The sequence below is a fragment of the Marmota flaviventris genome, chromosome 17, assembly GCF_047511675.1.
Source record: "Marmota flaviventris isolate mMarFla1 chromosome 17, mMarFla1.hap1, whole genome shotgun sequence".
NCBI lineage: Eukaryota > Metazoa > Chordata > Mammalia > Rodentia > Sciuridae > Marmota > Marmota flaviventris.
The window spans coordinates 56,222,246-56,248,982 of NC_092514.1; the positions used below are offsets into that span (position 1 = coordinate 56,222,246).

General features: G+C 47.8%; 1 protein-coding gene across 4 annotated transcripts; it reads right to left on the reverse strand.

Moving 5' to 3' along the window:
* Positions 1 to 8,010: 8,010 nt before the first annotated feature.
* Ormdl3 (ORMDL sphingolipid biosynthesis regulator 3) lies at positions 8,011 to 14,655 on the reverse strand. Of its 4 annotated transcripts, none has more exons than XM_027923128.2 (4): positions 14,530 to 14,655; positions 10,808 to 11,001; positions 9,914 to 10,065; positions 8,011 to 9,541 (listed from the first exon to the last, which is right to left on the reverse strand). In XM_027923128.2, the coding sequence occupies exons 2-4, from the start codon at positions 10,979 to 10,981 to the stop codon at positions 9,406 to 9,408; spliced, it is 462 nt and encodes a 153-aa protein (XP_027778929.1). In that variant the 5' UTR covers positions 10,982 to 11,001; positions 14,530 to 14,655; the 3' UTR covers positions 8,011 to 9,405. The 4 variants fall into 4 exon arrangements, with proteins under 4 accessions (XP_027778929.1, XP_027778930.1, XP_071459898.1 ...); XM_027923129.3 differs by having other exon boundaries at positions 10,808 to 11,006; XM_071603797.1 differs by lacking the exon at positions 14,530 to 14,655 and adding an exon at positions 14,028 to 14,046 and having other exon boundaries at positions 10,808 to 11,006.
* Positions 14,656 to 26,737: the final 12,082 nt, after the last annotated feature.

Here is a 26,737-nt window from a genome sequence, read left to right on the forward strand (position 1 = left end):
CACCTCACTCACCCTCTGGAAAGGATTTCATTTGTCTTGCCCCAGAAATTAATAGCTAAACTAGCACAAGAAAGGCAGAGAGGGAAAGAAAGGCAGAAGCAGTGGGGGTGGAGGGAGGACCAGTTTTCTCCCTGTAAATTTCTTCTTTCCAGTCCCTCCCAATACCCACACCTTGCCCTCAAACTCCCCTCCTCCCCCCCCAAAAAAAAAGAAAAAAACAGGATAAACCCCACTACTACTGGGAGACTGAGCTGGGAGGTACCACATCTAGGAAAGGGCTGGTGGTGTGATCAATCTCAGCTTCTCAATCCTGAGTCAAGGGTTCCTCTTCCCTGGAGCTGTCCCCACATCTCCAGGCTCACCAGCTGCCCAGCCCAGGCTGATACAGAGCCTGACTCAATCTATCCCCATCCCATTGGGGTGTTCAGGGACCCCAGTGTACTCCCACCAGGCCTTGCATACTCATTCTCTCCTTGTCCACAAAAGGAACTGGTTTTTTTAACTATTATTTTTTAGTTGTAGATGGACACAATACCTTTATTTTGTTTATTTATTTTTTATTTCTATGTGGTGCCGGGGATCAAACCCAGTGCCTCACACATGCTAGGCAAGCGCTCTACAGCTGAGCCCCAGCCCCGGCCCACAAAATAAGCTGTTTTATTCAATAGTCCACGATCTGCTCCCAGAGGATAGTCACTTCCCTGAAGTGCTGGGGAAAAGGAGCTCACACTGATGGATCTCTAGTTACTCAGTTATAACAGGTTATCTTGCCTGGTCTTCAAAAAATTCCTGTGAGGTAGACATTTTTATCTCCATTTTACAGATAAGGGCTGAGGCTCTGAAAGGCAAGTCTGTGAGTCAGTAGCATGGCTAAAAAAAGGGGCAGAGCTGAAGTTGAACCTGTGTTTGACACCAAACTTATGGTATTCCCTCTGTCCATTCAACAAATGCTTTGTTCTGGGCACTGTGGCTCTTGCCCTCCTGCCTGCTGGAAAGGAAGAAAGACAATGAGCAAGAAACAAAACCCCTGTGTAATTAAGAACCGTGGGGAACACTGTGGAAAATGAAAAGAGGCCATCCCTAGTGAGGGGAGGGAACTTGACCCCTTGCTTGGGGCAAGAAGGCCAAAGAGCAGCCAGAACAGCTCAGGGAGGTCTGAAGCAAGAGCTAAGAGCCAGCATCCCCTTGAGCTGCAGTGGGTGGGCCATGGCTGGTTCTCTCACCCCCTCTCCCAGGATCCTAACCTTGTTTTCATAGCTGAAAAAGAATTTCCAGATCAGGCTTCAAATGTTATATTGCTGTTCTCCTTTGAAGATTTTCCTCCTCTTCTGTCTCTAGACTTTCTGACGTCAGGAACAGGTCTTCTTTTCTGTTAATTTTTTTGGAATGAGAGGGGTAGTTTCTCCTTCAGCTTCCTGGAGAGAGAGTGGGGGTGAGAGGTGAGAGTTCAGAATCTCAGGCCCCACCTTCCACTGACACCCCTCCCCATCCATCAGCTACTTCCTATCTGAAGTTAGAAAACTGGAACACAGCACCCATCATAGCTGGCTTTACCCACTGTGGGTGGGGAGTGGGGATGCAAAGTGGGAAGAGAACTCACTATTGTTGACAGTAGCTTCTGCACATCATCATCAACAGTGAGATATTCCAGAGGAAGCACATTTAACCCTCGCCACACACTTATGGTGTGGGCAGAATCACATCCATTTTTCATATGAAGAAATTGAGGCTTAGTGATGGGTTGTGGATGGTTCAGGGTCAAACCCAGGTCTGTGTGAGTCCAAAGCATATGCTTTTCCCATGACACTGATCTGGGCGTCTGGCAAGTAGGCACCCCCTTCTCTGAGAAGGGGTTCCAGCTCCTTACATTGGTCCCTGGAGCCCACCTGGCTATACTGCCTGCCCTTGAGCTCCTGAGGCATCTCTGATTTCATAAGGAAATTCACGTTGACTTAAAATAGCTTGATGGACCTTCTGTTATTTGCAACCAAAGAAAGCCATGCATTGCTGCCTCTGATGATCTTCCCCTGCCTATCTAGTGTCCCCATGTATAAAGATCATACACCCTCACCCTAGAAAAAAACAGGCATCCCAGAAAAAAACTGAGCTCCCTTAGAAAAACCCTGGAGCCTGCCCCCAGCATTGTTATGGTAAGCAGTGGGAGTTCAAGGGACCGATGAAACCTCACTGAGGTCCCTAAAAAAGGGAAAGACACCTTCTCAGGGAGAGCTATCCTGGAGAACTGTGGGCTCCTTCCCCTGAACTCCTCCTCCACCACTAGCAATTCCAGCTGGGTAAGAAAAGACCAACACCCCCAGCAGCAGAACTGTTGCTGAGGGTGAAGCTGGTGATGTCCCCTTAAGTCAGGAAGCACATGCCTTCCAGCTAGCAGAACCTCCAGGGCATTTGATTGGTGCCAGCTGTGGGTGGGGTGGTGGCAATTTCTGTGCAAGAAATGTTCTGCAAGCGGTGTTTCGATTTTACTGTATGCTTTACTTCAGCTCTTTTGTTGAGCACCTGCTGTGTGCTGGGGGTAAACACTGAGAGGTGAGTAAAGTCAGTCCCTTGTCATGAGTTGCTTCCAGTGCAATGAGGAAGGAGGACATGGAACCATGGGCTTGCTCAAAAGAGCAAATCAAGCATAAAATGCTGGCTCTGCCACTCAGTACAAAAGAGCAAGGAGTGGCCTCTTAAAACCAGCAGAGGAATTTATCACCCCTGAGGGCAGCAGGGATGGGTGGGAATGGGGGGCACCAGAAGAAGGCTGTGTAGAGGTTACTCCTGGAGAAATGATCAGAGAAGAGGAAGTGGGTTTGAGTGAGGAGTGGGTTGATGCGTGCCAGGATGGGGTGTGAGAGGCTGCACCAGCCAGGGTGGCGCATGTATGCCCTTGGTGCCTAGGATGGGCTTCTGCCCTTTTCCCTTCTCACTGCTGACCAACTCCAGCCTCATTTGTTCACAAGAGATTCCAAAAATTTCTGGTGTATACACTTCTTCACCATCTTGGTATATACTTCTTCACCATCTTTCCCCCCAGAAGCCACCAGCAATTATTTCTCCTTTGGATAATTTCACTATCAACTTCAAGTCCTTGTTGTCCATTATTTGTATCTCAACTTCTTTTTTGTACCAGGGGTTGAACCCAGGGGACTCAGCCACTGAGCCACATCCCCAGCCCCATTTTGTATTTTATTTAGAGACAGGGTCTCAGTGAGTTGCTTAGTGTCTCACTTTCACTGAGGCTGGCTTTGAACTCGTGATCCTCCAGTCTCGGCCTCTGGAGCTGCTGGGATAACAGGAGTGTTACTGTGCCAGCTAATTCAACCTTTGGACCTGGAAAGATAAGGGCAAAGGCCTCACTAAAGCTGACCCAAAAAACCTTTCTCTGGAACACCCTCACACAGTGCTAGGTTTGGCCCACCTTCTTACCAAATGACCTCGAGTAAATTTTACCTGACCTTCTCAAATTTGCTTCCTCATCTATAGCTGAATATTAACAATATGTACTTCCTTTGCTTAGGGAAATTAAATAATGCAGGTAGCCTTTAACAAAGTGCCAGGCACACATTCCAGGGAGCTAGTCTTATTTATTTGAGAGGCTGAAATGAGACAAGGAAAAATAAAGCTAAAAAAAAGTAGGAGCCCTTGCCAATTGGAAAATAAAAATTAAGCAGAATTAAATCCCAGGCATTTGTATGAACCATGCAGATGGAAAGTGAGGCAACTCTGGAATGTTGCCCACCTGCATGGGTTCTGCCCCAACTGATCAGGGCTAATCACGGCACTGATGCTGAGTCAGCAGCCCTGTCAGGGTTAGTGAAGGAGCCAAGGGCCATTCTCTGAGGCCTTCCAAGTATAAACCTGCAGAGGAAGGAGAGCCCCAGCTGATGGGTTTGGAGAACAGGACTGGATTTCCAGAAAAAAAATGCATTTGGAACTGGTGGAAACAGACAGGAACAGTACCTGAAATCAACCCTACACATATGACACAGTAATATCTCAAGGCATGTACTTTGTCAGAGAGAAAAATAATAAAATTTTATATGCCCAAAGAGTACATTATGGAGAAGTGGAGCAGGGAAGAGTAAATTTAAAGTAAAAAACTTGACAAATACTTCTTCAGCCAGGGAATCAAGGTCAATATCAAAGTGATAAGACATGTTAATACTATATACCCCCAATATAATGTGATAAGAACAGTACTTTACCATGGTCTTCCTCCTCCAAATCCATACCTACAGTTGAACATGAAGAAAAAATGAGAAAAATTCCAATAAAGGGACATCCTACAATACATCCAACCGGTACTACTCAAAACTGTGAAGGTCATCAAAAACAAGGAAATCTGAGAAACTGTCAGAATCAAGAGGAGTCAAAGTGCTGGGCACAAAGGTGCACACCTGTAATCCCAGTGACCGGCTGAGGTAGGATGATGACAAGTTAAAAGCCAGCCTTGGCAACTTATCAAGGGCCTAAGCAACTAAGCAAGATCCTTCTTGTCTCAAAATTAAATATTAAAAAAAAAATTGAAGACTAAGGATGTATGTATTTTAGGGGTAAAGTGCTCCTGAGTTCAATCCATAGCACCAAACGAGGGCGGGCGGGGCGGGGGGGGGAGGCAAAAACAACATGACAACTAAACATAATATGGGGTCTTAAAATAGAAAAAGGACATTAAGTAAAAACTAAAATAATCTGAAGTAAGGACTTTAGTTAGTAAAAATACAATAACAAAAAAAAAATGTGCACTTTAACCATACCAACAGCACCATAGAGTTGAAATACAAATATATTTTTGAAAAGAGAGCAGGCCAAGTTGCCGAAAATGAATTCATAAAACTATTTAATTTAACATCATTGCAAGGATTTTTTCAGTTTGGTTTCACCTCTGCCCCTGAATTTTGTATGCAAACAGATAGGCTTTTCTTTTTTTGTTTTTATTTTGGTTCTTTGTTGTTTTGTTTTTTGTTTTGTTTTGAGAGACACAAAGATTTATTTAGGAGAGCAGAGATATTCAAGGGAGAATGTGAGCCATCGCCAGAGAAAGAGACAGCACCAAAAAGGTTCCTTGAAGCAAGACCCTGTCTCAAAATAAAAAGAGATGGGATGTAATTCAGTGGTAAAGTGTACCTGGGTTCCATCCCAATACCAAAACAAAACAAAAGGTATGAGGAGAGCTCAGCTAATTTAAAAGAAATCTCTACTTCCCCTTCTCCCTTCCCCCATGCAGCTCTTCGGTGTGTTTCTTAAATTGGGGTGTGCAGACGTGATATACAAATCAGTTGGTTGGCTTGGCTGATGGCAGTAGGGAATTGAGAATAGAATAGAGTAGGGCAGTCAAGACTCTCTGCCTAGTCCACCTCCTACTGACCTGGGAGCCCAGCTCCAACTGTCACATGATGCTTCGCCCTCCTGCAGTCTGTACTGCAAGATGAGGTCTGTTCTGTAGTAGTGCCATCCCCAGGGGCTCCTCTTCTCCCTCATCAGAGAGAAGCAGTGGAATCTGCCAGCATCTAGGATGCTTCTGATAGCAATCATATCCTCTCCAGCATCCACCTCATCCAGTCAAATTTCTGTGACATCCTCAAATACACTAAGCATTGTGCCTGGACCAACTGGCTAAAGGAAGCTAATTTCAGTTTGCGGGAGGAGGGTACGGTTTAGGTATTTAAATCTTCTACCTTCTGCAGATTGGAATCAAGGAAGAACCAAAGTTTCCAGACAAGTAGGACCTAGAATGGTTTACCTTCCCCGTTTTTAAAAGTAAGGCATGATAAATAAGAGTAAAAACACAGATCCCAGATTCTCCTCTGCCCCTGTGGAACCCATCTGGAGGAAGGATGGAGTAGGGATTACCCCAAACAAGCAAAGTGAGACCCATTTTTTGCATCTCTCATAGCAGAGTTACCCCCTGTTCCAAGGGGCATGAAGACTGGAAAAGCAAGCCCCTTCATCCCCCAGCCAAACTGTCACCAATGTGACAGAGGAACTGGGAAGAGATAAGGGACAGAGCATCTAGACTTCACATGACCAGCCCCAGCTGGCTGTTTCTTCCCCTGGCTCTGATTCCTGGCCTCCTTCCCTTGCTGTATTCTACAAGGCAGTTGGGATGGGTACTCCTTAGCAACCATTTGCCAATGGGGTGGTGATTAAGTTGGCCTCAGAAGGAAACAAAGCTTCCCTAGATCTGCTTCCCATCCTACTTCTGGCCACCTTCCCCTCAGTCCCTGCTGCCTGACCCAGGCACCTACTCACCTGCTCCTTTTCTGCCCCAGCCCCCATTGTGGAAGCCAACTCTCAACTTACTCCCAACCTGGAAATTCTTCTAGGTGTTTGGAAAGAGTGACCAGGACCACAGGCCTAACTCAAAGGCTACCAACCTTCTCTCTTGTCCTCAGCTACTCACCAAAAATAGAAATTATCAGAATTCCCTGTCGGATCTCTACATAATTCCTGGCCTCAGAGTCTCAGGAAGACATAAAATATCTCAAAGTTCTCCAGGTGGAGCACTTCTGGGAAGGATGGGTAGGGCTACATGCCCCACCTCCTGGGCCTTTAGATAAGCCTCATAAGCCATAGCTGGGTTGGAGGCAAATTAAACCAAAACCTCTTCATTTCTTTCGGACCCAAGGAGTAGATGGGAGATCCTGATAGATATCCAAGGTGAGTTTGAGCCAGAGAATGGTATAGAACAAGACAGCCTGAGCTGTGCTGCTATCCAGTGAGTTAGAATAGAAAAATGGAGGGCTGGGGATATAGCTCAATTGGTAGAATGCTTGCCTTGCATGCACAAGGCCGTGGGTTCAATCCCCAGCACCACCAAAAAAGAATAGAGAAATGGCATATGGGTGGATATTAACCAAGTGTCAGCAAGCAATGCATGGCTGTCAGGGACATGACAGTGACCTAGGAACCAGCACACTATGGTGGGCAGCAATGAAGACCCCCCAAAGAACAGCAGTCAACACCTGCAAAGAACAGGCTGGGCCAGTAAGAACTCAGCCTCCCCACCTACCACATACCCCGAGAACCCTCTCAGGGAGATGCAGGTCCTCCTTATCTGGATGCCACCTACTCTTCTTCATCGACTTCCTTCTCCCCCACCCCTGTGTCTTCCCTCAGCTATAACCACCTATGTGAGTCCAGACTGTATTCTGGTCTCTGCACCCCTCATTTCTTAAAGAAAATGGTGACAATTAATCATATGGCTCACAACAGAAGCCATATGATTAAGAAGCACTATACAGCAGAGGAAGAAAATTGAAACTTAGAGAAATACTTGGAGGAGGCCACATAGCAAGTGACAGCACTGGGATTGGAACAGAGGTCACTGTTGATGTTCCCTGAACCTTGCCCCAACTGCACTCTTTCCAGCCATGGAAGCAACCCAGGCAGTCCCATTCCCAGGACTGGGCCCAGTGGCTGCATTTCTCCTCCCACTGCTGTGTGGCCCCACTTGGGGAGTGGGACGGTGTCTGGCCTTGGGCAAAGATCCTGCACTCTTCCAGACCCCCACTTCAAGGATGTCATGAAGCAGGACCAAGACTGGAAGAGCCAGGCTGCTGGGGGGAGGTCCTCCCTCCTGTCTGGGACTTTGCACCTGTCCTGGGAGTAGGAGATAATGCGGCACAGACACCCTGAAAAGCCATGTCCTCAGGAGATAAGGACTCCTCTTTCTCGAGGCTATACGAGCCTCAAGAAGTCCTGGGGTTACCTCTTCCCTTCCCACTTATGCTCAGAGACTAGGAAAGACCTTGGAAGAATGGAGAGGGATGGGGAATTTCAGAGGGAAGGGCTGTCCCTCTCACCCCCACCACTCCAGTTGTAAAACCATGCCTGGACTGACCTTCTCCCTGGTCACTGAAGGGCCCCTGCCTATGAAGTCAGAGGTGCATGGCCTAATGGGGCCTAAGAAAAACCAGCAGTCCCAGAGTCCCCACCACTGTGTCAGCAGGAGCTGCTGCCCCCTCCCCCAGGGCCCTCCAGGAAACAGAGGCCAGACACAGAGGAAACAGGAACATATTGCCCTTTATTTGCGTTTCTCAGAATACTGTACAAAGGGAGTAAAAATCCTATTCACACTTTGCTTAGAAAGATTTAAGGTGAAAGTTCCCTGTGATACGTGGGGTGGGGATGGGATAAGAGGCAGAAAACAGGATGAGTGAACTCTCCTCCTCCCTCAGGCCCCCCAGCAGAGGGCTCAGGCACTCACACCTTTTCAATGTAACATGCTCCCAGTAGGACTGGGGAGGGGAGAAGGCACCTCCTCTCTAGCCAGCCCCACCTGTCTCCCTCCTTGGATTGAGACAGTCACTGCAGCCACCACCCTGCCTGACCCTTCAGCCCACCACCAAGTGGAGGTGGTTTCAGAGCCCCACGTGTACCTGTCCCTCAAAAGGCCCTGCATGGCACCAGTCTGAACAGGGAGGTCACAAGGTGAGGGACTATGGAAGGGCCCCACTGTCCACTGTTTCTGTTGCAGCTTCCTCACACCCAGAGGACAGTGTCAAACTGTACCTGTGCTCACAATGACATAGCCTCTTCCACCCAAGTCCGCCCCTCACGCCAGTCCAGGAGTTTCAAACCCACAGCCACTTCCCTAACCTCTCCCCAAGACCATGGGTGAGGAGGAGGTAGGACTAGCTTCTGCCCACTCCCCTTTTATAACACACCTCCACTACTGCTGAGGCCCATTCTTCTAAGACTCGGATCACTACCCCACACTTACCCACCAATGCCCTCTCCCCAACCTCCACTGGGACCAGATGGCAAAGCCCTAGCCCTTTGCCTCCGGAACCAGGCCATGTATGCCCCACCACCACCTCCCCTCACCCTCCCCGCTCCCATCCAGCACCCAGAGTAGGGTGCGGGGGAGCCACCAAAAGCCTGGGACTAGGATCAGACAGCTCTCTACCCAGAGGAGTGAGGTACTGTCACTCACTTGCTTCCATAGATACAAAAATACACTGTCGTCCTATAGCCTGAAGAACCAAAACGAAACAATTCAGAAGCCGTACCTTCCTCTGCTCCCTCACAGGGGTTAAAGTGCTTTGGCTGCCTGAGGGTAAACAAGCAAGCAGGGATTTCTCCCTTGCCTCCTGTCCCAACCCCGGAGATCTAGGTCCATGTTCAGCCCGGGAGCCCAGCCCTTCCATGACCACCCCATGGAGTCTTTTCAAAAGGCAAAAGGAAAGAATCAAAAAATCAGAATGGGTTAGAGCCCAGGGGCCCACCCCAACCCACTACAAGCTACTCCAAGTCGGCTACTGGGGAAGCAAGGGGGAACTAGGCCCAGAGGCATGATCCCCATCTCCGGCAGTGTCCAGAGGCTCCTTGTCTTCAGCATCACAGCAAACGCCTTCCACCCCTCCCCTGCCACCCCAGGCTGGGGAAGGGGCTGCACCCTCAGTACTTATTGATGCCAAAAATGCGGACTCCATGGAGCTGGGGCAGCTTAGGGATGAGAACGCTCATCAGAGACACAGTGTTGAGGATGAAATGGATCTGGTCGTACTTGGTGTAGAAGCTGGTTAGGAAGTACCTGGAGGGAAAGGTTAGGGAGAGAGATGAAAGAATGGAGGTCACCTCCTCCCTCAGAATTCTGACCACTAAGGATATAGGAGGTGTCTCCACACCAGAAGTGGAATGGCAAGATCTCCCGGGCTACCGCGGCCCCTGTCAACTCAGCCCCCTCCTGCACCCAGGCCTGTGGGCCAATGTCTTTCCAACTGAGAAAAGAGGGCCAGGGAGGCCCAGGCCTGAGTGCAGTGTAAGACCCAGGGATCTTTCGCCTTCCCTTCTGTTTATTCCTACATCAAGGGCCAGAGTTGGGGAGGGATTTAGGTCTGGCTGGACCCAGGCTTCCCCAGGCCTTGTCCTGCCTGCTGGTGTCCTCACTAGTGAAGGCACTCACAGCACAATGGGCGTGATGGTCAAGAACTTCCGAGAAGCCGTGAACTGGACCCCGTAGTCCATCTGCTCCCAGTGGGTCAGCAACCTCGCTTTGCCCTGGTCTGGGGTCTCGAAGGGTGTCCCTTTCACTGTGTGCAGGAAGATGTACATGCCCTGGAGAGGGGTGCCTTCGTTAGAGGATACAAAAGGCCAAAGGGCCCCCAGCTTAGCTCCTCCACCCAGTCACAGAAGTAGTTCCAGGTGATCTGCAGCCTCCCCCTGTTGGGCAGGGGGATATGGGCTGGAGGCCAAGATGGAGCAGCTGGGAGACTGGCAGAACAAGAGGACTCCAGGGGGAGAGGGCAGGCCTGGAATGAAGAGACTGAAAGGAAAAGAAGTTAGCTGAAGAAAAGGCATAGAGATGCTACCTTCCGGCCCAGGTGGAGCCTCCACGAGCCAGAAAGGAGGGGCAAGCTGAGGGGGACTGAACCCCTGCCTGTCCACCAAAGGAGTAAGAGGCAATGACTGCTAAGGGGCAAAGGAGGACCGGAGTGAGGGGTAGCATGAGATCCTGACTTGGGGAAGGAGCCTTTCTGCTCCAGGCTAGGTACTAAGATTCCTGGGTGCTGGGGATACTTCAAAGCCCTTGGTTCAGTTCTCAGTAGCCATCTTCCAAATCCACAAGCCACCCCATCCAGGAGATGTAGACAACTCTGCAGATTTGATTCTTCTTATAGGTGTGTACAGAGCTGAAACCCAGGAGGAGGAGTGGGATGGAAAGGTAAGAGGTAGGCCTGGGCGCTGGCAACAGCTGTTGTCAGGTCATCACCCTGCTACCCGGCCCACGTTTGGCAGATTCCTTCTATTCCTCAGCCCCATCAAAGAGCAGCACATATGGTCAGATGCAGGTTCTCACCATGTTGTGGATGAGGTTGGTGAGGGTCCAGACGACAGGGACACTCACGAAGGGGATGCTCAGCAGCACGACATGAAGAAGCCCAATGGCGAGCACGTAGGAGAGCCAGATGCCACGGCTGTTCATCACCCGCGTATTGGGGTTCACTTCGCTGTGTGCTGTGCCCACATTCATCCTGACACCCCTCTCCGCTGCTGCTCTGCAAACAAGCAGCACAGGTGAGACAGGCCACACCACTTCCTCTGCCCCCTCACACCCTCTGGATCTTCCTTCCCTGAGAACTCCATATAGTCTCACTGCTTCGGTTCACAAGAATGGAGGCTGGAAAAAAGTTTATGTGTACTTGGCTCTAGTCATTTCCTGCTGCTGGGGTGGGAGTAAAACTGGGCTGTACTATGCATCATCCCATCAGGACAGTGCCCTATAAGTGCCTGGGGACAGATCATCAAAAGATATTCAGGTCCAGAGCAGAGAAATCAATGCCCATCCCCTGCTATTGCACTTCCATGAGGGTCCCCTTCCTACTAGGGGGAGAGAAGAGGCCTGCCCCCTAGAATTCTCCCTCAGTGTAATTCCTGCTGGCTCTGTCTCAACTGAGGACCTGTTTCTCCTACCCTAAGTCCTTTCCACAGGAGTAAAAGAAGGTGAGGCCTGTGGGTGAAGTACTTTGAGGTCACTATTCCCACCCACCCCTAATTTTCCAATCATAGATCTCCCCAAAGTTTACCCAGGAGGACTGAAGGAGAAAGAGGGTGGGAGGAGAGAAAATAGCATTAAGAGACAACATTTGCTCAGATCTGGAAGGCTCCTTTTTGGTGACACAAAACTATACACCCAGACATTTTATCCATTTGGCAGACACTCAGGCTAACCCTTGGGATGCCAGCCATTCTGGTGTCAAATCTCCAGGGCCCTTTACCCCACCAAAATTCTCCCTCAGCATGATTCCTGCTGGTTCTGTCTCACTGAGGACCTCAGTAGACCTCTCCTATTCTAAGCCCTTCCTACAGGAGTAAAAGAAGGCAAGCCCTGTGGGCACAAGCAGTAGTGGATGAAGTACTTTGGGGTCACTGTTCCCATCCACCCTAATTCTTCGATCCTAGATCCAAACTTTGGCCCAGGAAGACTAACAGAGGAGAAAGAGAGGGGAGGGAAGGAAGGATACAGAGCATGGCCAACATCTATAGTTCCCACAGGCAGCTGGAAGCCAACCTCCCAAGGACACGAAATTGTACCAGCGACTTCCCTCCTGCCTTTTTCCTTCCCTGCCCCAGCCATCCTCACCTCAACCTCCATTCTCAGCACCTGTTTCCATGTATTAACACTGTCCTTTCCCCTGCCCAGTCCCAGTGTTAGAAGCCCTGCAACAGGAGGAACCAGAAGGCTGCCCTTGATGCCCAGGAAATAGTGATCCCTATCTAGAGTGGGCAGAGGGGAGAAAAGAAGGCAGGAGGGGGAAGATCTGCCGCTTGTCCAGAGCCTGGTTGTCCCCAGACCCCTGAGGGTCCTATGACTAGCAGAAGGTGGGAACAGAAGTCACCTGTGTACTGCTCACCTCCTTATCTAAAGTAGGGTCTTGCCTGCTAAAGACCCCAAAGTCATCATCATGGTAGCAGCCCCAAATTTCCTGGTAATACAAAAAGGAGTCCCAGACGGAGATATTCTAGAAGTGCCCAGAAGACCACCTCTATCACCCCATTGGGCCAATCCCCTCAAACTCAGAAACTACATCTCCTGGCAGGATCCTAGCCAAGCCTGCACAAGACCCAATATCCTCATGGGTTAGTTCCTTACTTACAGAACAATGAGAGCAAGTTTCCTCTTCTTAAAACTCAAAGCTTTCAAAGCTTACAAACACAGTTTCCCAACAAGTAAACATTGTCAACCTCTTCTCCCTATTTCTCCACTTCTGGGAGAAGGATCAGTTGATTACTAATGGAAATGACATGTACCCGCAGACACCAAAGTCCCAAGAGTGCGTTCTGGCTGCCAGATTTTTTCTTAGTTTATGAATTGCTAATGTCTATTTTTTGGGGGAAGGGGGTGGTGGTATGATAGGGTTTACTTCAGGGTAAACGCTGGGTACACGCTGGTGGAAGTGATGCTCCTGGGGCCCATTGGCCCAGCCCATTAAGCTGGATAATTGAGCCTAACAGAAACCCAAGGAACTAGAAAATCCGTTGTTTACCTTCCCAGAGCCTTGGGACTTCAGTTACCCTAACACAGCCCTTGGGATACCTACTACGCAAAAGCCTCCACCTGGGACAGGGGCTGTGTCTGTCTAAGAAGTGAGGCCTCTGAAGGACTTACCACTATGGAGTGGGAAAAAGCTCTCCAGAAACTGTTGGCCCTTCCTTCATAAGTCAGACCTCCAGGGCTGTAGGTGCAGAAAGACTTCTAGCCCTCCCTAGCATTTTGTCCAGAAGTGAGAAAAGCCTTGCTGGATCTCAAATCATAAGACTCTACTCCCTCTTCTGTCTAACAGTGCATCCAACAAAGCCCAAAGAGTCTAGGAGGAACCTTGATCTAGGTCCTAGATAACACCTTGGGAAGCTTCTTTCTTAAGCCTGAACACTAGGTGCCCTGAGAGCAGGAAACCCTATTAGACCACCACCCCCTTCCCCCAAAAAATAGACATTAGCAATTCATAAACTAAGAAAAAATCTGGCAACCAGAACGCACTCTTGGGACTTTGGTGTCTGTGGGTATATGTCACCTCCATTAGTAATCAACTGATCCTTCTCCCAGAAGTGGAAAAATAGGGAGAAGAGGTTGACAAAGGCAGACAGGTCCCCAGCAGCTGAGGCTCTAAAGTTTTGCTGCCATAGCTGGCAGGTGGCTGCCATCACCAGCCCCTGATGTGGTTTCATAACCTGCCTCAAACTAGAGCCTGCAGCAACTCTGTTCTGTTAACCACTTTTTTGCTGGTAGTTCTTTTCCCCTCCCCCTTGGCTCCACACAGGAACATCCCGGCCCAACCAGTCTGTCAGACACTCACGTCAAGGCCAGAGTGCGCCCCAGGGCAGCCACTAGGTAAGTGTTTCCCATTTCCTCCCCCAGGTAAAAGCAACCCTTTAAACAGCAAGCCTCCTGCCTTGTGGATGATGAGCCCAAACATCCAGGCCTGTACCCTGAGGACCCCAAAGGAAAGTCCGTGGCAGCACACCACATGACACTACCACTCCACCCACCCACAACTTGCAGGACCAAAGTGGCTCACCTCTCGCTCTGGTCCAGCCTCCCAGACTCGAGGGGTTGGTGGGAGTGGAAAGAAAGGGAACCCTCTCCAACCCGGGGGCAGGGAGGAGCGAGGAGGCGGAGTCCTCACTATTGTTGGGGTTTTCGGAGTGGGACTTCTGGCACGAGGGCCTCCCGCTTTGCTTTCCAGCTAGGGACCTGACACTCGGAGCCTAGCAGGGTCCGGGGCCCCACCCCCCATCTGCATGCATTCACCAAGCCAAAACCTTTATCCCCTTAGTCCAGCCTCTCCCCGCCCCCCACCCCAACCGAAACACTCCTCCCCGAAGTCCTACCCCAGGCCTCCTACTCCTACTTTCCTCCTCCGGCACCTCCTCGTGTGATGCAGCCCCCTCCACCCCCAACCACCCTACCCCGATCTCCAGTCCGCGGCGCCCCTCCAACAGCCCCCAACTTCTCTGTCGCCCCTCCTCTAGCCCCAGGCCTTCGGATTCCGCCACCCGAAGCTACCGGTCCGAACTCACCGTGCGGAGCGGGAGGTCGAGGGCCCGGGAGGGGTGCCCGGGAACAGGGGCCGCAGCTGCTTCAGCAGCTGTAACAAACAGCGGCGGCAGCACCCCGCTGGCAGCTCCGGCCGAATCAGCGCCTCGCGCCGGCCCCCTCGACGTCACCGCCGCGCGCAGGCCTCCCGGTGCCTCCTGGGATTCGTAGTTTTGCTCCGGCTCCCGTTCCCGTTCCCGCTCCAGCCACTCTAGGGCCGCACCGCCGAACGTTTTGCGGCGACGCTAGAGTGAAATCAGATGGTGTTAGTTCGGCGCGTAAAGACCCCACCTTTTGCGCCTGCGCCCTTCAAGCGTGATTTACTCTTGTCTCGTTTTTATTTTGCTTTGTTTTGTTTTTACAATACTGGAAATTTAATTCAGGGGCGCTCTACCACTGAGCTACACCCCCAGCCCTTATTATTTTTATTTATTTATTTATTTTGAGACAGAGGCTCCCCAAGTTGCCCAGGCTGGTCTCGAACTTTCGGTCCTCCAGCCTCAGGCTCTAACTGGGATTGCAGTAGTACGCCCTCACGTCCTGCTCCCTACCCCAGTTTTTCTAACGAGAAAACCCAGAGCTTTAAGTAACTTGCAGTAGAACTCCGTTGGGAGAGACTGACCCATGTGCAGCGGTTTTACCACTACACCTCACTCCTTGTGCTCCGGCCCCAGAAGGGCCCCTCCAGAAACTGAGTAGCCCGGCCCTTTGCCCTGCCGTATTTGTTGCCTGGGTTAAGGGTCTGTAGGGCAGAGAGCAGAGCCTGTCCAAACCCTGCCTACTTGACAAGTGACATTTGATCCAGGCTGGCCTGAGCCCTGCTGCATCCTGGGTCACTTCAGGCATCAGAATAAACCACGTGTCATAGAAAGATTCTTTGATGAATAGTTAGGAGCCTGAGTTACTGTCTCGGGTCAGCCTGTGTGGCTTTGGGTGGGAAGCTGTGGTCTGCAATTTTCATGTCTGCATGCTCTCAAGGCAAAGGCTCAGACTTTACAGCCAGGTAGACATAGTGTAGGCATTCCTTTATCGGCAGTGTGATCCTGGGCAATTACTTTATTTGTCTTCACCTCCACTTCCACATTCATGAAACCCTACCTCCAAGGTTGTTGTGTGAATTCAAAAGAATGTATGTAAAACACCTATCATATTGTAGGAAGTTGAACTAAAAGGTTCTTAAGGTCTCCTGGGTCACTCCCACTCTCCATGCAACAAGAGGGCCTTGTCTGGGTAATTTCCACTCCCCCACCCAGCTCCTCTCTAAGTCCACACGGCTCAGCAGGGCTGGAAGAGCAGGATCAGATGATGTCATGGCATGCCAACCTGGCTGGCTAGACATGCACCCTGAACTGAATGTGTGGGGACAAGAAGAGGGCTGGCCCAGGAAAGCTGGGGAGCACTTTCTTCAGATCACCAACACCTTCTCAGGGGGCTGCTGCTAGGAAGCAATTGTAACAAAGCTGGAGTGGGACCCCCAGCGGCACCTAAGCTGGCATCAAGCTGCAGAACTGGCAGCTCCTCAAATATTTCCAGGGTCAGTGGCCCAAGAGTACTCATCCCAGGATCTAAATAATCAGCCCAGATGGTGAAAAGCTGTCTTGTGTCCCCGGAAGTGCCTCCTGGTTGGTGGAGGCCCTTTCCTTAATATTCATCCCGCTATAGACAGTTGTCCTCACAGAAACTTGCCTGCCCTTGAGGCAACAACAATATCTCTGTTCTGTCCAAAGTGAGCCTGCTTGACTTTTCTGACTTTTTTCTGGATTTCTTCCATCCTCCATCAAGTCCATCCAACCGTGGATCTTTGCTAGTTTCCTCATATCTCTGTGAAGTTCAATGACCATACAGAGTCCCCATCTCCAACAAGGCTCTGACTAATACAGAGTCAACGGAAAGATCACTGCACATGTCATAGCCTATTAATAACTCCTGTTATCAAGGGTTTTTTTTTTTTCACAATGGGAATGAACAGAATTCTGACTCACTCTGGTTTTGTGGTATATTGTGGATCACTTTATGCTTTATTTAGCCAGAGTCCTGTCATCATCTTTCTCCTGTAACTCTTTGCCCTTATAATTACTGTGTCTTCACCAAATATCCTGAGCATCATTCAAGAATGAGTGACAGCACTATTATATGGTGCCAGGGAACACACAAACCCTTGGACAAACAATTGGCACTCTGTGCCAAGAAGCTGAAAAATTGTTCATGCCTTGGAAAGAAAAAATTGTTCACACTTCTGGTAGCACATTCTAAGGAAGCCATTGCATGTACAGGAAAAGATGCAATGTGTGAAGATGTCCATTCCAGAAATATTTATAGTAGTGGGAGACTGGAAGCAGCCTAAGTACCCAGGAAAAGGTTATGGTCAGGCTGGGGATGTACCTAAATGGTAGAGTGCTCGCCTGGAAGTGCAAGCTGTGGGTTTGATCCCCAGCACTGCAAAAAAAAAAAGTCATGGTATATCCAACTATATGGATATGAAGCCATTTAGTACATGATTGTGAAAACTCTGGCAGTATGAAAAATTGTTTGCTAGGTTATATGAAAAGATAAGGGTCAGGCACTGTGGCAAACATCTGTAATTCTATCAGCTGGGGAGGCTGAGGAAGGAGGATGGCGAATTCAAAGCCAGCATCAGCAAAAGCAAGACACTAAGCAACTCAGTGAGACCCGGTCTCTAAATAAAATACAAAATAGGGCTGGGGATGTGGCTCAGTGGTTGAGTGCCCCTGAGTTCAATCCCCGGTACTCCCCCCCAAAAAAAAAATAATAATAAGGATACAGAATATCATAAACATTTCCCAGGGATGTAATCAGCAAAGGGAAACTCTCTTAAATAAGATAGGAAGTTTAAAGGGGGGACTTATAGATTAAAATAAATTAAACGGTATATAAACCAAAAGCCTTATTTGGATCCTGGTTCAAACAAACAAACAAAAAAAACTTTAAAAAAAAAAGATTTTATTTAAATATCAAGGGAATTTGAATGCTGACTAGGTATTTGATGATAAATTATACATTTTAGGGCATGATATGGTCCTGCAGAAAGGTGTTTTTAAATTTAAAAAATTACCTTATCTTTTAGAGATATATAGTAAATTATTTGTAGTTGAAATGATACAATAACTGAATTGGCTCTAGAATAATCTGGACCAGGGAAATAAACAAACAGATCATAAGGTGATAATTATGGAAACTAGGTGATAAGTTCATGAGGTTCCTTATATTATTTTCTGTATTTTTTTATTTTTGAAAAGATAAAAAAATAATAAAAAGATTTTCTACACATGCATATACATTGATGATCAAGATAAGCAAAATTAGGACTGGGGTTGTGGCTCAGTGGTAGAGCACTTGCCTAGCACATGTGAGGCACTGAGTTTGATCCTCAGCACCACATAAAAAATAAATAAAGAGGCTGGGGATGTGGCTCAGTGGTAGAGTGCTTGTCTCACATGCGCGGGACCTTGGGTTCGATCCTCAGCACCACGTAAAAAATAATTGAGTGAAATAAAGGTATTGTGTCCAACTATAAAATAAATATTTTTAAATAAATAAATAACATAACATAAAGTTATAAATAAAAGTAAAAACCATAATCTAAAAAAATAAAAACAATAATTAAAACTAGAGCTGGTAAGATCCTGGCACCAGGTTCAATTCCCAGCTCCTCTAGTTAATGCTGTGTTACGTTAGGCAACTAACAAAACCTGACTGGGCTTCAGTTACTTCCTTTATAAATGGAGATGATGACAATCATAATACATGCCTCATGTTGTAAAGATTAAATGGATCAATAAACCTGAAATGCTTAGAACAATTCCTGGTACATAGTTAAATGCTCCATAGGTGTTGCCTTTTAACAATTCATTCCACATTTGAATGATTTGGGAGGCTCTACTAGGCTATGGAAATGCAACAAAATGAAAACAGACCTTGTATTAGGGATTCAGGGCGATCTTTTTCATTCTCTAGTTTCGGACTTTGTGTAACGTGATATTACTTTTAAATGTTTTATGAAATGTGTTTTTAAAACAGAGCCAGCTGCGGTTACAGGCTCTCCCTGCCCTCTGGGAGCTGCTTAGTGTGCTGAGGTAGGTTAGCCAGCTTTCCCAGTGGGGGTGGCCAGACAGCCCCCAGTGGGCAGAGATGGCCCTTGCAGGCAGGCAGCATGATAAACAGGGAGCAAATTCTCTGAAAGAGGGCAGTGGCAGAAGCCAGGAGGCAGGGCATCAAGAAGAGGAGTGCCTTGCCCTAAGTCCTGGGGAAGAGAATACCACTCCTCCCCTCCTACCACCTCCTGTCCTCGACCTCCTCTCCACTGCTTCCTACAGGGGAGGTGTTGAGGTCTACCCAGAGCAAGGAAGGCAAGGCTGTTGGTTTCAATGACAGTTGTGTTGTTTTGTTTGGGGAAGGGGCACCCCGAGCTTATGGAGGATGTAGGGATGGATGCCAAACAGAACAAGGAGAATCAAGTGACCCTCCTGAGGACTACTAAGCAGGGGAGAAGCCAGAAGAGGTGCAGTGGGCACAGGTCGTGTCTCCAGGGGGTACTCCATCCTGACTCCCTCACCCAGCCCTGTGGTTGGCCCTTTGGGGCTGCAGAGGAAAAGGGCTGAGCCAACACTTGGGAACCAGAACCTCCCCTCTCTGGGAACAAAGTGTGGGGAGGTACTGCAGGAACCCTTCAATCTGCATATTCCCTGATATGGAGAATTGAATAAAATAGTTTCTAAAACTGGAACTATGCCTGGCTTGGTGGAGCAAGCCTGTAATCCCAGCTGCTAGGGAGGCTGAGGCAGGAGGATGACAAGTTTGAGGACAGCCTTGGCAACTTACTGAGATGGTGTCTCAAAATAAAAAGGGCTGGGGATGTAGTGCAGTGGTAGAGCACTTGACTAGGACGTGTAAGGTCCCGGGTATTACAATCCCAATATTGCAATAAAAAAAAAAAGAAAATGGAAACTATTACAAAGCAAAAGTACAGTGGAATGCCGGGTGCAGTGGCACACACTTGTTAAAAAAAAAAAAAAAAGTACAATGGATATAAAGTCAATAGATTTAAGACAAGACCCTCTAGCACTCTTCCAATTGAGTTTCTACTGCTAGCAGGTCTCACCCATCTGGAAATGCAGACCACCTTCTTCCCCTGATGGAAGCCAGCTCATCCTACAAACATAATTATAACAAACATTATTCAGTGTTTGCTGTGTTCCAGGCACAGGATAAAGAGCTTTATATGTACAAACTCTGTTACAGCCAGCTTACCATGCTAGCTGCTCCTTCTGGGTCTTTCTCACATTTGCATTTCCTGCACTGAGCAAATCTTAGCAAATGTTAGCTGAAGTGCATTTCTGAATATACACCCCAGATTGCAACCACTCGGAGCTACTTACCTTGCTCTCTCTCTCTCTGTTGCCTCAACCTGTAATGTTTTCCTCTTGGTCTTTCCATCTAGTAACCCCCTATTCATTCCTCAAAGCCTAGCTCAGCTGTTACCCTCTCCAAGGTCCAGGCAGAGCCCACTGCTCCATCCTCTGGACTCCTGGGACAATTGCAAACCTCAGCTAGACCTCACCCCTAGGTGAGGCTAGTGGCTGTATTTGTACACATACTAATCCATTCCTATTGTATGGGGGATATTTAATTATCTCTGCATCCCAATGCCTAAGAGACCCTGGTGTTCAGATGTGTGTTGAGCAAATGAGAAAGTACATTGAAGGGTGGGAGCTTGAGATGCCTACACTTTGTCCTTTTCTACAAGGAATAAGAATAGCAAAGACCTTTCTGCCCATTCCCCTTAAACTGCCCAGTAGTCTGGCATTAGATGGGTCATGAGAGGGAAAGTAACTACCCTCCTTCTTTCCTTTCAATTACCCCTTCCATGCAGACTGGACCTGAAGCTCTCCAACATCAATGGGACAGAAGACTGAGAGGATTACTTTCCTAGCCCTGAACTTGGGAGCCAGAGCCCTGCCCTGCCTCAGCTTCTCCTCTCCCTACCATGGTGAACACACTGAGCATCAGGCTAGAAGGGATCTCAGAGTCTGTGAGGTCCAGAGAACTGAAGGCCCAAGGGGACTGAAGAAGGATGTGCCCAGTAACATAAATATCAGGTGGTCTTGGCCTGCCCAAGGGTGTTACCATATACTCCACAGGCCATAGCAAGGCATAGAATGCCACACTAGGCATTCCTCCCCTGCCATGGCTTCCACTCAGGCCCTTATCATCTCCCACCTGGACTGTTACTATCTCTGGTCTTCCTTCCACCAACATGTCCTGCACACAACCAGCAAAGTGATCCAAATATCAAATCTAATTCAAAACCTCTTCCATCCATTAGCGCTGCCAATGTCTCAATTCTTACTTGGTATACAAGCCCACAAATATCTGGTCCATTTCCACTTCTTTAGCCTCTGCTACCAGCTGTTCCACCGGCTCTACAGTCTGGAAGTTAAGCTGTTTCTGGCTTCCCCACCTGAAGAACCCAGCCTTGAAGACCAGCTCAAAGGTCACTCCTTAGTGAAGCTTTGCATGATACCCTAGGAAAACTAGTGTACCGGTGAGAAAAACCCAAAAGAAGCAATGATTCTTCCCCTAGGTGAAATCTAATGAATTACCTGAAGAACTGCTTAAAACCCCCATCATCAGACACATGCCAGACCTCAGATGCATCCTTGTGGTGGACCCTGGCATCATTTTTTTTGTGTGAATTTTTTTATACCTTTATTTATTTTTTTATGTGGTGCTGAGGATCAAACCCAGTGCCTCACACATGCTAGGCAAGTGCTCTACTGCTGAGCCCCAGCCCCAGCCCCCAGGCATCATTTTCAAAGACTTCTAATGTGCAGCCAAATTGAAGTAGAAACTTACCTTTCTCACATAATGAATTGAAAGGTAGGTCGTAGCTGGTGTTATTTGAGTGATGTCCTGGCCATCATTTCAGTGATGATCTTGACTCTTCCTTCCTGCTTTATTGCCTTATGATCATGAGATGACTAGAATTGACCCTCCTTGTTAAAGTAGGGAGAAGAGCAGGGTCTAGTCCTATCCTCTCTTATGAGCAAGTCAAAGACTGTCCCAGAGATCCTTTCAGCCAAACTCCTACTTAGATGTCATTGACCAGAACTGGGTCACCTCCAGTTGTCAAAGGAAGTTAGAAAAGTGGGCTGAAACAGAATCCCTGATACCCGAAGGACCAATCAGTTTTAATCATCAGGGACTGAGTACTTAGCTCCTCCCCAATCATGTGTGTTACCACAGAAGAAGGTAAATAATGGATACCACGTGAGCATCCAGCAGGTTCTGCCGCATTTCTTCTCTCTGTGTGCTTCAAAGCTCCTTGTATGCACAGCAGTTCTGGCCATGTGTCAATGCATGGAGACATGCATTGGCATGTCTATGTCTCTTCTAGACCAACAGTTCTCAATTTAGGAATACCCAGAGAGACTAGTGCTCAGACCATCCACGGAGATTGTAAATTTTTTAAATATTTTTTTAGTTGTAGTTGGATATAATACCTTTATTTTATTTATTTTTATGTGGTGCTGAGAATCGAACCCAGCGCCTCGCCTCACACGTGCTAGGCGAGTTCTCTACACTGAGCCACAACCCCAGATCCCCCACATTGTAATTTTAATTACAGATGAATCCTCTGCATAAGTGATTCTAAGATGCAGGATGAGTTTCAAGAACCTCTGCTACAGACCAGCACCTTGAGAACACGTCTGTATCTTCTTCAACTAGCACAGTACTTGGAACACAGGGCTCTCAAGAACTCCTCACTGAATGAGTGAACAAAAGAATGAATGTCAGAGAAAAATTTCTGCCAAGCCCCAGCCTTCAGTGTGTACCATGATAACTATGGGTCCTGCCTCCCTTCAGATCTCCCCTTTTTTTTGAGCCCTGCACTCAGCCTCCTTTAATGAACCATAACCACAGCCCCAGGTAGCCCCTTCCATGTGCATAGATTGCCTGCCTCTCCCCCAGCTGCTGTGCTGGGTAGCCCAGTCCCACTCTTGCCTGGCAGCTGTCTTAGTCTGAGAAGGAGATAACTCTCCATCAATGACCAGGGTCTACTGTTATGCCTTAGCTAACCCCTCTGCTCAGTATGAGAAAGCAGCAGGAGGGGAAGGGTTTCACAGCTTCCTATTCCACATTTAGCCACAATCCCAAAATGGACACCCAAGTATTCAGTGGCAGTGTGCCCAGCTTAACTAACAAGAAACCTTACAGAGAAAATGTTTGCTTCTCCTGCCCAAATGTAGAAAATGTATTTGTATCTGATTCCTTAGATGAATATGAGCCTGAGAGATGCTGAGAGATGCCTCCATTGATTCCATAACAATGAGTCAGGGATAAGTAGATCCCCAGAGGTGACATAATGTGGTATTCTACCATCTGATTCTGACCCCATCATGCTTCTGAAACTGTTCATTCCAAGTTAACCCACAGGGTCTCTCTCTCTCTCTCTCTCTCTCTCTCTCTCTCTCTCTCTCTCTCTCTCTCTCTCTCTCTCTCTTCCTGGTTTCCATGTCTTGAGTTGCTTTCCTCCACTACACCATTCACCCATAATGTTCTGCCTCACCCTGAGCCCAGAGAAGACCAAGTCAAAGATGAAGAGAGCTCAGACCAGCATGGAAGAAGCATTGAAGCAGAAAAGTTGTTTCTAATTCTTGGAATACTGATCCATATTTAGAAGCTTTCCTCTGTCATACCTTTCTGCCATGATGTTCTGCCTCACCTGAGAGCCAGAGCAATGCAGTGGATCGATAATGGACTGAACCTCTGAAACCATATTGTGTCCAGAGAAGGGGGGATACTCCTGACAATGGAACAAGACCAAGTTCATGCAGGAGATTCCCCAATGAAAGAGAATCCTAACCTGAAATCGGTGGAATGGTAGGTCCTACCCACAAACAGCCACAGAACTCGGGAGAAGCTGGACACTCCTCATGCCTTGATAAGTAGAAATTATTGAAAAATAACTGTTTCTTTATGGGTCTGCCATTCCACTTGGAGAAATGAACCAGGCAGAGTCAAGCGGATTGCTGAATGCCTAATAATGCCCTGATAAAATGTACAAAATAAAGTACTACTCTGGAATGCAAGTCATTCCACACACAAAACAGCTATTACTTTTCAGGTAGTTCTTGACTTTTCAGGCTTTCTATGAGAACTCATCAGAATAAAACTAAATTATTAGTTTTATTATGTTAACTTCTAATGACATTGCAAATGGTTTTGGGACTGCTGAAGAGAAATGGAAAAGTCTCTTAATCTGAAAATACCTGAATTACAGCTTTTTTTTTTTTACCTTTACATTCTCGTATGAGTAAAAAACACAATAATGTAAGTCATTCATTTTATATTCTTTGATATATTTGGGAGGCGAGGTACCAGGGATTGAACCCAGAGGTACTTAGCCACTGAGCCACATCCCCATCCCTTTTGGGGTTTTTGTTTTTGTTTTTGTTTTGAGATAGGGTCTCAATAAGTTGCTAAGGCTGGCTTTGAACTTGTCATTCTCTGGCTTCAGCCTCCTGCTGGGATTTAGGCATGCACCATCAAATCCAGCCTTTGATATATATATTTTTTTAATTGGGTGATTTAAAATGTAAAACATTTACATTAGCAATATAATTCATGTGAAACAGTATTCAAAATATTAGCATATTAATATACTATCTGTTAGAAAGATGAAGCACAAAAGTGAGGCTTATAAAAAGTTTTTAACAACATGGAAATGCTAAAAGTATAGTGTTAAAATTTTTAAATGGCAAAACAAACTGGTGTTTATGCAATTTGATCTCAATATGTAAAACAGGTGTATGGTAAATTTAAAAGACACATACAGAAAAGCAAAAGTTAACCCACAGGGCTAACTTCATTCATGAGCAGGCAACCTGCGAAGTGACAAGAGGCCCTGTCCTGTGCTCAGAAGGCCCCACACTCTGCTGACACTCTCTTGAAATACTTAAGTTTTTGAACAAAGGGCCCCATATTTTCATTTTGCACAGTGTATGATCCTGGTCACCCATAATCTCTTAACAAAATCCAACCAAGTTTTCCTCTTCAAAGGTCTGCACAGCGTCTGATTTCATCTTCCTTTGAGCAGACTCCCCCTTTCTAGTCTTTGTGACACCCCACACTACGGTTCTCTTCCACCTTTCAGACCTAGTGGGAGAGTCAAGGTTCCTGCAGGTATCATCAGGGACCAAAAGACAAAGACACAGGGTATTAGCAAGTGCAGCATAGAGGTAAGAGAGGTGCCAGTGGAATGGGAAGTGGTCGGAAAATGAATCAGGAATCTTAACTATGGTCAAGTTATAAGGCCACTGACTTACTGTGAGACTCTGGTCACATTCTGGATCTCACTTTACCTATCTGCAACCTAAGAGGGTTCAACTATATGGTCCCTTCCTTTGAGCTCCATGAGGCTCCAAATCCAGCAGCAAACTGGAGATGGAGAGGGTAGAATGGTACCACACAAAGTGAGGCTGTGGAGTGGCCAAGAGAGTCAATATAGTTGAACTTGAAGGTCATGGGAATTACAGAAGGAAAAATCACCATGAGCTAAGGGATTTAATGGGTTATTCACATACATATTCATCTCCATGAGCTCCTGTCACTCCTGCCCCTGCAGAACACAAGAGATGAGGTGGAGAGGGAAAACTTGTCCTGGGTGCTAAAATCATGAAGGCAGACCATAGTGTGTTCTGGGAAACAGTGATTGTAACAATTAGCATCTGCACAGTGCTTCAGAGCTCCCTCATGTCCAATTCACCTGGTGGATCCTCTCACCCTGCAGCAGTATCCTCATTTGCAAAGGCAAACATGAGGACTTGGAGATACTGTGCCCAGTGCACACACAAAACATGTCTTCTGGCTTTGAATCCTTCCTTCCCAAAGTGCCAACCTGGGAGGCCAGGGCCCCAGCACATGGAGAAAACTTGATTCTGTTACAATCCAGAACATAAAGTTAGCAGGAAACCTCCTGGGCCACTTGATCAGACTTCAGGCAGCTTTAAGAACCCCTTCCAGCCTCGGTGGCACACGCCTGTAATCCCAGCAGCTCAGCAGGTGGAGGTAGGAGGATGTCAAGTTCAAAGCCAGCCTCAGCAAGAGGGAGGCGCTAAGCACCTCAGTGAGAGCCTGTCTCTAAATAAAATACAAAATAGAGCTGAGGATGTGGTTCAGTGGTTTAGTACCCCTGAGTTCAATCCTGGGTACCAAAAATAATAATAATAATAATAATAATCCTTTCCATCTGACATTGTGGTTTCTGCCTGTAATCTCAGATACTCTGGAGGCTGAGGCGGGAGCATTTCAAGTTGGAGGCCAGGCTGGACAACTTAGGGAAGCCCTGGATTCAATCCCCAGTACCGCCCCCCCCCCAAAAAAAAAAACATCCTTCCAATTCCTAGAGGGACCAGACCATCAACCCACCCCAAGAACAAAAGAAAATTTAATCACAGCGCCCCCTGGCAGGCAAGAGGGTTAGCAATGTGAGAAGCCAGTTTAGGTCCTCTGAAGAGGTATAGGGAGGTTTGCTTACCATGAAAGACTGTGGAAGAATGTCCACAAGGTGTGGAGAGTAGAGAAGAGCAGTGACAGGAATGGAGTTGGAGGATACAGGTTGCTGGAGGCAATGGATGTGAGATGGGGCCCTCCCACTTCTGACCTCCGAGACTGCCAAGCAAGCAGTCCTTCTGTCTGGCCAGGCTCAAGTCAAGGTTCTGGGAGGTAACCTTAGCACTGCCTGGGAGAGAATTAATGGGAGATGGCAATGATAAGGACTTCGGAGGGGGGAACCCAAGGCAGGGAGTGGACTTGGGACCTGGTCTCCCACAGCTGAGTTCATCAAGGTCCAGGATCTGCTCTCCCTTGGCATCACCTGGCCAGGTCATGGCTCAGGTATCCGACACCTGTGGCCCAGAGTCACATGCAAGGAAACCCAATACACTTGGGCCCCAGGCCCCAGCTTCCAGCTGCTATGAGCAAACAGGTCTTCTGAAGGAGGGAGCGGGTCTCCAAGCCCAGCAGCAGGGAAGAGGACAGCACAGGGAAGGACTCTGCCATCAACAGGGGTGAGAGGCAGGGAGGAGGAGGGAGAGGCGGAGGGAGGACAAACAGAGCTGAGTAGAGGGGTGGATGCTTCTGGAAAAGGGTTTGATGGGCAACAGAGTAGTC